The 15,000-nt window shown below is 36.7% G+C and overlaps 1 protein-coding gene across 4 annotated transcripts in view; it reads left to right on the top strand.

The window, feature by feature from the left end:
• The window catches only part of LOC106867460 (uncharacterized), a 97,018-nt gene extending 82,403 nt beyond the window's left edge, over window positions 1–14,615 (top strand). For 2 of the 4 annotated variants that reach the window (XR_016243604.1, XR_016243605.1), the window contains 9 exons: window positions 4,936–5,082; window positions 5,517–5,714; window positions 6,647–6,921; window positions 8,052–8,223; window positions 8,523–8,594; window positions 9,345–9,536; window positions 10,673–10,729; window positions 12,385–12,603; window positions 13,629–14,615. Coding sequence is in view for 2 of the 4 variants with exons in the window: in XM_089359580.1 (XP_089215706.1) it covers window positions 4,936–5,082; window positions 5,517–5,714; window positions 6,647–6,921; window positions 8,052–8,223; window positions 8,523–8,594; window positions 9,345–9,536; window positions 10,673–10,729; window positions 12,385–12,549 (1,278 nt within the window). In the remaining 2 variants the exon portion in view is untranslated. The remainder of the gene's footprint in view (window positions 1–4,935; window positions 5,083–5,516; window positions 5,715–6,646; window positions 6,922–8,051; window positions 8,224–8,522; window positions 8,595–9,344; window positions 9,537–10,672; window positions 10,730–12,384; window positions 12,604–13,628) is intronic. The other 2 variants (XM_089359580.1, XM_089359581.1) reach the window with 1 other exon arrangement.
• The last annotated feature ends 385 nt before the right edge of the window (window positions 14,616–15,000 follow it).

Raw genomic sequence — 15,000 nt, forward strand, 5'->3', positions numbered from 1 at the left:
TAACAGTCTAACATTATTGAAGATACCAATTTCACATATTAAACACATTTGTGACAGCTGGTACATACATGTTAATTACTTGTAGAGATACCATATTTCATTATGCCAATTCACCGCATTAAACTGAACTGGCATAAAGCTTCCTCCTTCAATACTACTCCTGCTCCCAGTCGAAGAGTCTTTGTCTTGCAAATTATTTGGTGAGCCACTTGGTGCTGACTCTGTGTAAAAAGCACCTAATATATTCTGTAAAGTGATTGGCATTAGGGAGGGCATCCAACCATAGAAACCATGCCAGAACAGGCAATAAATCTTGGTACAGTCTTCTGACTTGCCATGTCAAACCATCCAACCTATGCCAGCATGGAAAATAGATATTAAATGATGATGATGATGAAAGTATGGGAGTTGATTTAATATTCCTATGAAGCATCCTTGATAGAATTATAATAGATCAAGTTCTTGTGGTGTAGGTACCAGATCCTATAATAATATTTAATTGTAGTCTGATGTACTTGTCCTATCCAAAAGGAGATTTATCTCTCATTTGATTACACTATATGTGAACCAGAACTAATAAAGATCTCAGGAGTGAGCAATTCTTTTCTTCCAGCTTGCATGTCTATTTCCTTTTCATTCCTACTTACCATTTTGTTTGCTGCAAAAGTAAAGGTTTTTTTTTTCTAGTTTTTTTTTGTTTGTTTTTTTTGTTTCCATCAGCTCTAACTTCAGATAGAAGGAATTCTATGTGGTTTTTCAATATGCTAAACACACCAGCCAAATCTCTTTGTATTCACTCTATACCATCTTAAAGAAAGAAGAGCACATTTAACAGGATATTCCCTGCTGAAATGCCTCTGGTCATATGGCTCCTTAATCATGGTTAACCTTTGTCTAAATAACAACAACAACAGGTCTTTTAGGATATGGGAAATTTCAAGAAGCACAGATTTCTGTATTGTGTTGATGTTTCAATGTATTAGTTACTATCATTATTGTTGTTGTTGTTTAATCTTAGGTCATTCTAAACAACTGCTGTCCAACCATTGGTTAAGCCATATGTGTGTGTATATATTAGGTTGTCAAGAAAGTTCTTGCAGTTTTTAACCTTTAAATTCAGATGCACATATCTCGGCTCAAACAAAACTTTATTAATCGAAATAAACACCATCAGAATCAACACACTTTTGCCAACGTGAAACAAGTTAATTTATGCCAGTAGCATAAAAATCCTGCATGCTGGTGGCGATGAAGTCGTTGAAGGCGTGTTTGGTATCGTCTTGGTTTTTGAAGCATTTCTCATGCAGGAAGTTGTCGAGATGCTTGAAAAAGTGGTAGTCAGTAGGCAAGAGGCCTGGTAAATATGGCGGGTGAGGTAGAGTTTCGTAGCCCAATTAGTTCAACTTCTGCAGGGTCAGTTGTGCAACATGCGGCCAAGCATTGTCGTGGAGAAGAATTGGTCTGTTTCTATTGACCAATGCTGGATGTTGTTGTTGGAGTTTCTTATGCATTTCATCCATTTGCTGACAGTACTTCTCTGCCGTAATGGTTTCGCCTGGATCCAAAAAGCTGTGATGGATGAAACCAGCCGCAGACCACCAAACAGTCACCATGACCTTCTTTTGGTGCAACTTTAGCTTTGGAAAGTGCCGTGGAGCTTTGTCTGTGTCCAACCAGTGAGCTGAGCATCGCCAGTTGTCGTAAAGAATACACTTTTCATCGCAAGTCCCAATCCGGTCGAGAAACGGGTCATTCTTGTTGCGTAAAAGAAGTAAAGACGACACTTCAAAACGGCGTTTTTTTGGGTTGTTGTTCAATTCGTGTGGCACCTATTTCTCAAGTATTTTTGTTTTTCCAATCTTTCAAGTGGTTTGAAATTGTCGTATATGTTACTTCTAATTCAGAATCAAGCTCTCAAACAATTGTGCGTGGATTGGCTTCGACTAAGGCTCTTAGTTGATCGTTATCAACATCCAATGGACAACCACTATGCTTATCATCTTCAAGACTCTCATCACCACTGTACGTTCATTATTGGTTCCTGGGCCAAACACATCGCTGATATTGTGAGCTGTTGCAGCAGCTTTTCGGCCTAGCTTGAACTGGAATAAGAAAATTGTGCGAATTTGCTTTTTGTCCATGTTGTATTCAACGTTCTGGAAAAATTGGCCTAATTATTCAAAAAGAAAAAGAGTAACATGATTAGATAGAGCGTAAAATGGGCTTTAAAATGATATATAAAGTCAAAGTAATTTAATGATAATTAATTTGAAAATAGATCATTTAAAACCAAAATTTAAAATTCCACAAGAATTTGCTTGACAACCTAATATATATAAAATCCAAGCTCTGTCCATGTGAACCACATCTGCATTTTCACATTAATCAAATGAGATATACATAGCATTCGAAATTTCTGGTGAATTCTGTTTGCAGAGTAATTGCATTATATATATATATATATATATATATATAACACACATCAAAACTGCTGTTTTGATATATACATATATTTGCTCTCATGCAGCTTATCTAGGGCAACATTAATTATTCAAGTATTAATTTTAGGGAGATTTTATTGCTATTTCTAGCAGATTGAGTAACCACATAGAAGTTTCTTTGTTGGCTCAGATCCAGTGTTATTGCTATTGTTGTTTAACCCCGGGTAGCCCTGATGAAAAACCTTCCTATAATGGTAATCCTATCTTGGTTATGTTTTCTCACACAGTTTATTGAAGACTTCATCAATGATTTGAGGGAGACTCAACCTTTTATTTTTAGCAGCTCCACTCACCATGTAGAGCTTCTCTTGGATCAAATGCATGTTTAGCCCCAAATCAATTCCTACTGAATCAAAACCATCCTAGCAATAACCATCCTGTTTTGTTTTTGTTTTTGTTTTTTTCTCTTGGCACAGTATATCTAGAACTACATGATTCTATGTGTTCTTTACATACTTTTAAGATGTTAGGATATGATTTGAAGATTTGGCTGCTCTTTTAGCAGGTCAATCAGCTATGTAGAGAATGAATCATCAGTTCATGGCTTTATTTATTGTCGTAGAAATACCAGCCAAATCTCCCTCAAATCATGTGAAGTCTAGTCTTGGAGAAAATTCTCTGGAAGTGGTCAGCAGCCTTGCACAGAGTTTGGTTATTGGTATTCCAGTGGCTCTGCTGCTTATGTGTTTAACATTTGTTCAGATCAATTGGAAATGTTATTGATTATATAATGTATACTAGTTTATATAATGTATACCTATCATACAACAGGTAATTTTAAAACTATATTTTTATCACCATAGGCAATATCAGAAAATACGGTATACATACAATATTTACAAGTATAATTTAACTTTTATGAAGTTTCTTGGTGCTAAAACAAAATGATGAAATGAATACTAATTTCCAAAAGGAAAAATATGTATTAACCTTCAAATTAAATAAAATTAATCTCCCATTTGTAATTTTGCAATAAATGTTATTTTGCTAAATTTTATCAAAATATTCACGGTCTACTCATACGAAAATCTATCTGTGCAAAATTTCATAAAAAAATGTGTATTTTTTTTTTGAAAGTTATAAATACTCGTTCTGTACCTCTTATGTTAACACTCTTTGTACTTCTCTTTTAATCTCGCCTCCTCCTCCTCCTCCTCTCTCTATATGAGGTAAAGTGTGACTGGAGAAATCAACCACCATTTATATCGACTGTTATTAAGTAGAGTTAGTGTTGTAGTTATAGTACAGCAGTTCTTAAGTTTGAATGGTTGTGCTCCATCGGTGGTGAGGCATTGTGAAGTCACACGACAGAGGTAAATGCCAAGGAGTTGCTATGGAGGATGCTGGATGTACAGAGGTGGAGCCATAATGTTTTTTTTTTTTTTAAACCACATACATTACTTAATACAAATACACTTCCCTGAACACGGTCCCCCCTCCCCAATATTGGGATTAGAATATGAGTAGGACATTATGTTACCAATGAGTTGCAATTTGACTGATGATGTGCCAAGGTCCCATCTAATTTCATTACATACATGTCCTTCTCTTCTTTAATAATTCTCATATATCTGATATTGGAGGGTGTTAGTCCATATATATAAAAAGAGGCACATACTAGATGGGACAGTATAAGAAATATGGATTATAAACCACTGCACATAAGAAAATGTATTTATTTGCATAACTGTTACATTACCACTGCAGGTTGAATAGACTAAACCTTTGTAATGATAACCGTATATAGACACACAAACATACAATACTGAATATCTCTCTCTCTCTCTCTCTTTCTCTGTCTCTCTTTCTCTTTCTCTCTCTCTCTCTCTCTCTTCTGTTTGATTAATATAATCTGGTGATTTTTCTGTTTTCTTTTGCAAACTCTGCAAAGGAAGCATTTGTAAAACATCATCCGTTGAAAGGGGGTACAGAGCTACAAAAGAATTTGGAAGCATTGTTCTAGTATGATAACAACACATTTGGATATTTGTGGGTCGATGGACATGTACAGGGTGCAGCCCCCCCCCCCCAAAAAAAAACATCTCCCCTTCACCATTATTGAGAAATATTTCAACTGCAAATAGATGGTGTGCATCAGTCCGGACCATGATGGTCAATGTAAAAAAGGAAAAAGAAAAACAGTAAAACCTTAGTTACATGAAGACACCATTACCATCTGCCCACTCTCCTTACTTCACTAACAGCAGGACGCAGTAGAGAAAGCTATGGAAGGTTTTTTTTTTTCTGCGAGGCCCTGTATTTGTAATGGCTTCATGTATATATCGATGAACAGTGGTAATAATCTTTATTTTTTCCTGTGTCTTAATCTTGTGGTTGATCTGTGGGTACCTCAAACAAAAGACCATATAATGGTGTGTTTTAACTTTGGGAAGACATCTGATTTGATTTCACTGTTTTTACTTCTAATCTTCAGCGTTTTTCTGAGGAAAGTAACCTGGATAAAGTGCGCTTTGAAGAATGTGCCCACTATCTGGAGATCTATGGGACATATACTAATGTGGTGGACTTTTACCGAAGAAATGGTCACTGGTTCCGAGCTATCCAGTTCATTCTCGACCATGTAAGTTCCTCTCATTAACTTCTAAAAATTACAGTTGATACCGAGTTTTAATTGGTCGAAATGATTTGATTTGATTTGAAGTGATTGACTTTTTCTTTTCCTGTTGATGTTTTAAAATAAAAAGGATGTTAATAAAAAATATTTTATAAATCATAGCCTTTGCCAATCATTTTGTTTAAAAAAAAAATTACATGAAATGATATCAAAAGATGTGTTTGTCTATATGTGTAAGATATCTGTTTCATTACTCTAGCAGGATTGGGTAGACCAAATCCTTGTTATGGTAATCAGATATAAACAAACACACAATGCATATGTGACACAAATACACACGCGCACACGCACACACCACCACCAAACTCAGAGACAAAGAAACAATAAATAGATGCTACAACACATTGTTCAGTGTTGTTTTGTATTATTTTCTGTTGCAGCAAAGTAGTCCGGAGGTGTTTGAAGAAAGTTTGCTGATTCCTGCCCTGAAGTCTGGCAACCTGCGTACCTTGCTTGACAAGATGCTCGTCATAGACACGACCCTGGAGAAATGGAATGCTTATTTTACCAGTGCCTGTCGCTATCTTCTGAACCATAAGCTATATCATGTCCTTTATGAAGTTCAGCTTTTCATGAAGGTTTGTATATAATATATATATATATATAATACACATGTATATAATACACACACACACACACACATCATCCCCATCATCAACATCATCATTTAATGTCTGTTTTCCCATACTGACATGGGTTGGACAGTTTTACAGGCCCACTGCCTTCTGTCCTGGCAGTCATCACCTACTCTCTCCCACCTTCACTCCATCTGATGTATCATCATCTACTCCTCCACCCATGTCCAACATTCACTCCTTCTTTCCTTCATCCTTATCCAATCTCTACATTCATCACCTTTTCCCTACCTTCCCTCCATATATTTATCATCAACCACTCCTCAACTCTTATCTATTTTCCATTTTTAGCCATCATTCACTCTCCCCATACATTCTTGCAATTTTTACCCACACCCATTCAGTATTCTTCTGTCCCCAATTATTGAATGTACCTTGAGGGTCCGCCCTGACACATCATCACCATTATTTTATCTCTCTCTTTCTGGTTCCGCCCTGGCTATTCCCACCCACTCTTCTGTAGTGTGATTTAGGACAGTGGACGGTATATCTCACTAAAGCAAAACACCTGTGTTTGTCCTTCTATCATACTTTAACCCTGCAACAGCTGACATAAAGCCACCTTCCATCCCACCTGTCAAATACTTAACCAAGGCGGCTTTCTTTTCATTTTCTTGTCTTCATTGTCCTCCAAGTTACCTGACAACTTCAGTGACATAAAAAACACCCAGTCCATATGGTAGAGTGATTGGCATTAGGAAGGGCATTTAACCATAGAAACCATGCCAAAGCTGACATCGGAGCACATCAAGATCTGGTAGGGCTCACCAAGTTTTGTCAAACCATCCAACCCATGCCAGCATGGAAAACAAGCATTAATTGATGATGACAATGATGATATATTTATATATGTATGTCTTTTTTTATTTTTGCAGGATTTCATTCGAGCTTCAATGACATGTACTCGATACTTCTACTTAGGATCTGGACAGAGTTATGGAGACTTGGCTTCAGGCATAAATTGCCTCTATGAAGCTGAGAAGCACCTACACTCTTATCTTGAACCGTCCCAATGGGGAAATGTGCCAAAACCACATTTCTTGGCCAATTTATCCCCTGGTGCTACACCACAAAAGAGTTCATCATTGATGTCCACTGAGATGGAAGAGACGGCTGTTCGACTGATCAAAGTACCGTCCGAAGTGCAAAAGTAAGTGACCATCACTCCAGATCCTTTTCCATAATCAATATTTTGCCATATGATGGGTAACATTCTGGTTTATAAAATAATTAGGAATGCAGAAGGTTTTAATAAAACAAATAACTTCATTATTAAATTGATGTTTGGATTAAATTAACTGAAAGTTTCTTTCATGAAATTTTGTGAGCAAGATTAAATTTAAACAAAATACTTTAATCCTTTTACTGCTAAATCAGATACATTCAATCAAAATTCCATTACACAGATGTTAGTTTTTTTTTTTGAAGAAGTTTGCTTCCCAACTACATGGTTTTGGGTTCAGTCCCATTGGGTGGCAGTTTGGGCTTGTGTCTTCTACCATAGCCATTGGCTGATCAAACCTATTGAATGGATATGCTAAATGGAAACTGAAAGAAGCCCAGGGTGTTAGTATCTGTTTTAACATCATGTGAGGTTGTAAACAAGTGTCACCACCATACAAACATTGTCCATCATCTCTAATCTTCTATGAAAATATGTCGGGCCATGGGAAAGGATTACCTTACTTGGAAATATGTAAGGATTGGTGACAGAAAGGGCATCCAACCTTAAAAATCCTGTCTCAACAAATTCCATCTGCCCCATGCAAGCATGAAAAAGTGCTGTTAAAACGATGAGGATCTTAAAACAAAAACCACTTGTGCCACTAAAAGTAATGTTGGGTCGCCAACAAAAGTCCATGTCTTCCTGGGGCTTGTCAAGACTATATCCATCTGGCCAAGCCCCTCCCTCTTTTGGCCTATTAATTGCAGATGGAAATCATAAGAAATGGTGTTTGGTAAATTGATATAGACCTCAACTAGGAAGTGAATCTACATCACAGATTGGATTCCTAGAAGCTTACCACATACATACACACACGATAAGCTTCATCACAGTTTCTGTCTGTCAAATCTACTCACAAGGCATTGGTCAATCCAGGGCTCTAGTAGAAGACACTTGCCCAAGGTGCAGCACAAAGGGACTGAACCTGAGACCTCATGGTTGCAATGCAAATTTCTTCACTACACAGCCTTACCTGTTCCTATGCTATATCTGCACCTAAATATTTTTTTTTAACCTATTATAATTTTTTTTTTTTTGTCTTTCTTTCATTGCAGGCAAATTCTTCGAATCAGATTGCAAATTGAAGTGACCAAGTTCTTGGAAGCCTGTCTGAACAAAGCTGATAATTCTGCTGCCAATGTTGCTGCCAGCTACTTGGCATCCCACAAATATGGGGCACCAACACTTTTTGGAAATGCTCAGATCCGCATGGACTTGGTCACAATGGTATGGCAACAGAAACAAAAAATTTTTCTTCATTTGTTTCAGATTTGGTTTTTCACTCCAAATTTTATAGCTTATATAATAGCTTATAAAATTTGGGTGTGTGTATGTGTGTCTTCTTCAAAATTTTTGTGCCAAAATTTGAAACCAATATTAAAACATTTTATTTTGAATTTTAATTCTTCTTTAGAGTTTAGTTTAAAGTTAAAAATATCCAGTAAATTTGTTTTTCTCTGAACTCTGTGTTGTTGTTAAATGGCTTTTACCGATATCTTAAACTTTGTTGATCTTTTTTCCTCCAGATATTGCTGAGCTGTGATGGTTCAGAGGAAGACCGAAAAGAAGGTTATGACATAGTATTGAGAATAATCAAGGTTTGTGTACTTCTTTTTTGCAAGTGTCATCATCAGCGTCAACATCATCATTGTCATCATTATTTAACGTTTATGTTCCTAAGTGCTCATGCAGTGACATGTAAAAGTGTCTGTGTGGTGCCACATAAATGTGCCTGTGTGGTGCCACATAAAAGCATCCAGCACACTCTGCAAAGTGGTTGGCATTAGGAAGGGCATCCAGCCATAGAAACCTTGGCAAATCAGATTGGAGTTTGGTGCACACATCCCCCCTCCCCCAGCTTGCCAGCTCTGGTCACACTATCCAGTCCATGCTAGCATAGACAATGGACATTAAATGATGATGATGATGTTCTAAGCTGGCATGGGTTGGATGGCTTGAGACAGGATTCGATAAGTCCAAGAACTGCCTCATGTTCCACTGTCTACTTTGGCATAGTTTCTACAGCTGGATGCTTTTCCTAATGCCAACATGCCCCTTCCTGTCACCTGTGTGCATGTGAATGTGTTTGTGTGTTGTTGTTGTTGTTGTTTAGCACCTGGTCAGTTCAAACTGAGCAAATTCATGTACAAAGGCGGTGCTCCAGCATGGTCGCAGTCAAATGACTGAAACAAGTAAATGAATAAAAGATTAGGTTTTTCAGCTATGGTCATTTCGTACTTTTATTTGTTTATATTTTGCTTATTCTCCATGGTCTTTTACTTATCTCACTTTTTTTTTCTTTTTTAAGTTATTTTCCTCACTTTTCTTTCTCTTTTTATTTTCTACAGGAATACAGGTTGGACAAGAAGACAACCTTCTGCCATGTCGGTCGAGGCCTAGTCAAGCTTCATCGCTACAATGACATTAAGTTCTTGGTCAACTGGATCGCTGTCAATAAACTAGGAGACAGCAGGATGTGTGATGCTGTCATCGATGCTTGCTTGATAGGCATTGCAGACAAGAGGCACACATTTACTGAGGTAATAAGGATTTTTATTTATATTAAGTACAAGGTAAATTTTTGTTGGGAAGAAAGCATTGTCACTCAGATATGACTAAATATATTGATTGATTTAAAGGTGGGGTGCTGGCAGAATTATTAGCACACTGAGCAAAATGCCTTGTGGCATTTCATCCGTTTTTATATCCTGAGTTCAAATGCTACTGGCGTTGACCTTGCCTTTCATCCTTTCAGGGTTGATAAAATATGTACAAGTTGTGCACTGGGGTCACTCCAATTGACTTAACTCCTCCCCCAAAATTACAGGCCTTGTGCCAAAATTTGAAACCAATTATATTGACTGATTCAATTAAGCCCTTTGCTCTCTATGGAGCATAGACCATTAATATTGTTCTCTACTCTGGGCTATATTTTTCAAATCACAGCTTCTTTTGGATTTTGATATACTGCATTGTATGTTTCCCTGAGAGAACTTTCACTTCCAAGTCTTGCTGGTTTTGAATCACCATCAATTCTTCTCTAACTTTGCTTTTTCTAGGTAGAGGTGTTGGCCCTATGGAAACCCATTTTTACCTCTGGGAAGAGGTAGTTCATATTAGTCTGACTTCTAACTTTGACGTATCCCTCAAGGGAGACTCTACCAGAAGCTTGTGCTCAGCTTGTATAGAGTCATTGAGGCATGCAAACCACTACACTGCAACATGGGCTGGATCTTGTGGTGGGACACAGCATATTGCTACTATTTATTTTGCCAGTGCTGCTGGACTGGCTCCCATGCAGGTGGCACGTAAAAAGCATCTTTTTGAGCGTGGTCATTGCCAGTACTGTGTGACTGACCCTTATGCCAGTGGCACGTAAAAGCACCCACTACACTCTCAGAGTGATTGGCGTTAGGAAGGGCATCCAGCTGTAGAAACTCTGCCAGATCAGATTGGAGCCTGGTGCAGCCTTCTGGCTTGCCAGTCCTCAGTCAAATCGTCCAACCCATGCTAGCATGGAAAGCGGACGTTAAACGATGATGATGATGAGTCACAGGAGATTGACAGGCAATGTCCTGGAGTATTAACAGAATTTTAACATATTATTATGTTTGTTTTTCTTTTTGCAAATGATAATGATAATGGTTACATCAAAAGCAACATATTTTATTTTTAGACCCAACTGAAGGAGTCTGGAAGTCTTATTGACTATATCAAAGCTGATTCTAATAAAGTAAGTAATTCTCTTTCTGTAGTTCTTCTCTCTCTCTCTATCTCTTTTTCTTTCTAGCTACCTGTCTGTCTGTCTCGATCTGTTGGGTCTTTAGTAGAGGTTACTCTATTTTAGGGCTTATATACACATCTAGAAATAAAACACCTGAAGATGATCAGATATCAAAATGATGGAAAGGTAGTATAGATGTAAATATTTTAAAATATAAAAAATATAAAATTCCTGACTTTAAAGATGAAGTTAATTGCCCAATAATTAATAATCTAATCAGTAATAACTCATTATCTCAGACATGTATACTATTTCTATTCATTATCATTTTAATATCTACTTTTCCATGCTTGCATGGGCAAGACAGAGTTTGTTGAGGAAGATTTTCTATGGCTGGATTCTCTTCCTCTCACCAAACTTCACATGTTTCCAGGCAAGGTAATATTTCTCCATATCCAAATATATTTCTGTAGTCTATTGGAAATGAATATCACTGCTTGTATAATGGTGACACTGGTTTACAATTATCATGTGTTGTCAAGACAAGGAGACACAAACATATACACATTCACACGCACACACATACATATATATATATACTCTTTTACTTGTTTCAGTCATTTGACTGTGGCCATGCTGGAGCACTGCCTTTAGTCGAGCAAATCAACCCCAGGACTTATTCTTTGTAAGCCTAGTACTTATTCTATCGGTCTCTTTTGCCGAACCGCTAAGTTATGGGAACATAAACACACCACCATCGGTTGTCAAGTGATGCTGGGGGGACAAACACAGACACACAAACATATGCACACACATATATATATATATATATACATATATACGACGGACTTCTTTCAGTTTCCGTCTACCAAATCCACTCACAAGGCTTTGGTCGGCCCAAGGCTATAGTAGAAGACACTTGCCCAAGGTGCCATGCAGTAGGACTGAACCCAGAACCATGTGGTTGTTAAGCAAGCTATTTACCACACAGCCACTCCTGCGCCTGTACATAAATACATACATTCTTTTATTCTTTTACTTGTTTCAGTCATTTGACTGCGGCCATGTGGGAGCACCGCCTTAAAGAGTTTTTTAGTTGAAGAAATCGACCCTAGGATTTATTCTTTGTGAGCCTAGTACTTATTCGATTGGTCTCTGTTGCCGAACCACTAAGTTACAAGGATGTAAACACTCCAACATCAGTTGTCAAGCAATGGAGAGGGGGACAAACACAGACACAAAGGCACACGCACATAAATACACACATACACATAATATTTATATATATATAATGGGCTTCTTTCAGTTTCTGTCTACCAAATCCACCCACAAGGCTTTGGTCAGCCTGAGGATATAGTAGAAGATGCCATGCAATGGGACTGAACCCCAAACCACTTTATTGGGAAGCAAGCTTCTTACTACACAGCCACAACAGTGCCTATCACATACATTTATGATAGACTTCTTTGAAATTCCATCTGTCAAATCCACTCATGGCTTTGGTCAGACTGAGGCTATAGTAGAAGACACTAACCTAAGATGCCATGCAGTGGGACTGAACTTCGAACTGTGTGGTTGAGAAGTGAACGTCTTCACCACACAACCACACTTGTGCTTAATTAATCTTTGAATTAATCTCACATTTTGTACTGTTTCTGTTCCAGATCAATGCATATATCCTGTTGGGGAAACTGAAGACTGCATATCTTTTGGCTGTGAAAAGCAACAACACTGAAGAAATTCGCCGTATCGGACGAGAAGCCAGTCGAGTGGGCCAGATGTCTGTGAAAAATATCTGTGATCGTTATCTGCTTCAACAGAAACCTTAACTCAACTAAACATTAGGGTGTGTTTTGTTTGTTTTGAATTATGTTTTTTTCACTGTAAGTATGCTTTTTCTTTTATTTTTAATGTGTGGGTTTTTTTTTTTTATCATAGTTTTTCAAACAAGAATTTAGTAATTGAGTTAAGTAAGTAAATAAAACTGTTTAGTGATTAAATAATTCAGAGATATCATTGGCATTAAAAAAAAAAACAAGTTATGTTATCATCATCATCATCATTATCATCATTATCATCATCGTTTAACATCCGCTTTCCATGCTAGCATGGGTTGGACGACTTGACTGAGGACTAGTGAACCAGATGGCTACACCAGGCTCCATTTGTAATTTTACATTTACTTTTCCCATATTGACATACGCCGCACAGACTCCTTTAGGCAGTTATCTATGGCTGCATGCCATTCCTGATACTAACTCTTACTTGTTTTCAAGGAAAGTACTTTATTCCAACCACTGCATGTTGAATTAGTCAAGCCACCAGAATTTTTGCTTATGCAGGACATATACATCATCACTGACTTCTGCCTACATGGTGTCAATGCAAAATACATAAAGACAAACAGATATGCATGCACGCATGTACACATGCATACGTGTGCATACACACACACACACACAAAGAATATGAAGAGTTTCTGTTCAATTTCCAAGTACTAAATCCACTCCCAAAGTATTGATCAAACTGAGGTTATAGTGCACAACACTTTCCCAACTTGCTCATATTATTGATATCCCAAAGCTACAGTACAATGCATGATTAACTGAAAACAGTGTGTGTAAATAGTATTACTTTTGACAGAGTAATCTGGATGCTAAAGGGTTTATACACTTCCATACTGTTTCTATCTCTCCAGTTTCACTCACACGACTTGTATCTACTCAAGACGCTTACTGAAATATTCAGGCTTTGAAAGTGAAGCTGAAGTGATTGTGAATTGAATGTCATGACCAGAGGGCTATGCTCGCTCCCTCATATATATTCGTAGCCTTATAGCTAAGCACCTTTTTGCTTTTTGTCTTAGCTTTTCCTTTTTTTAATACATTTTTCCCTTATTTCTTTTCAGTCTCTGCCACCGCATTAAGATAACAACTGATAGCCTGCCCATTCAAACTGCCACAGGAGTAAGATTGGATATATCACTGATCAAATTCAAAGCCCAGCAATACATACATGCATACACACACACATTCATACACACACGTGTGTGGATGTGTTTTTTTTTCATTTTGTCTTGTGCAAAAAGAATTATTTCAGTTTCATTTATTAAAATGACTATTCTATTAACTGCTAGAATGTATATATCTAATGTTTGCTTTCAAATGAAATTGAAAAAAGAAAATAACAATGATATATAAATTTAAAGAATATTTATAACTGTGTGTGTGTGTGTGTGTATGCACATACAAATGCATATATAATTTTACATGAATATTTTGGTAAAATTTGGGAATGGGGATAAATTTTGCAATGGAGAGAGTGAGTGGCAGAATCAAAAGAGCGTCAGAGTAAATGCCTTATGATAATTAGTTGCATCTCTTTATGTCCTCTGACTAAATCTCTCTGGGTGGTTCTACTACCAAAAGTAAATTGTTAGCAAGACCAAGTCTGGGATTCCTGTCTGGTTTGGTGTAGGAAAGAGGCATGTCTGTTATCAAAGTTAATGTGAGGCTCAGTGTGGCCAAATTGAATTAATAATGTTGTCTTTATATCAGCCACACTTAGCCAGTTTGAATATGAAAGATTAAAACTTCACAAATATGAAATGAAATGAAAAGAAAGAAGGAAAGATTGACTATTACCATTTTCTTTTTCTTTTTCATCTTGCTATTTTTATATCTGAAATAATTTAAGTATTAATTTTTGGTTGCTCAATTTTTATTTTTTTATCCAAGAAAGAAATTATTTCCTGAAAATTATAAAATAATTGTGATGTTAAAGTAACCAAAAAGAAATTTGAAAAAAAAAAAATAATAATAGAGAAAAAAAGGCTTTTGAATAAAAATGTAAAAGGAAAATTAATCACAATTCTAGTAATATAACAAAAGAAAAATGTTGTGATCAATGCTTAAGTTTTATGAAGAAGTCTACAAAGAAAATTTCAAAGAATTTATACTAAGTTCTTTGGTTTAATATTTCAGCGCATCAACTCCATACAATTAGAGACTTTGTATAGCACTGAAGGTTATCTTTGAATTATTTTTGAAAATTCTATATTATTCAAAACATCATTGGTTATCTTACAAAAGCTTATTAATTTTGGAAGCCAGGTACAAACTCTGTAAGGGGGCTGTGGTGACCCTGCATTATTGCAAATCTTAAAAAGAAAAAGGTAATTGAAAGGTGATATTTATAATGCAACACAGTAACCAAGTTGTAAAAGTTTATTTCATGAAGGTAACCATTTCTGTCTCCTATGCTGCTACGATATTGAACTG

This window comes from Octopus bimaculoides, chromosome 11 (assembly GCF_046866305.1).
Source record: "Octopus bimaculoides isolate indiv1 chromosome 11, ASM4686630v1, whole genome shotgun sequence".
Lineage (NCBI taxonomy): Eukaryota > Metazoa > Mollusca > Cephalopoda > Octopoda > Octopodidae > Octopus > Octopus bimaculoides.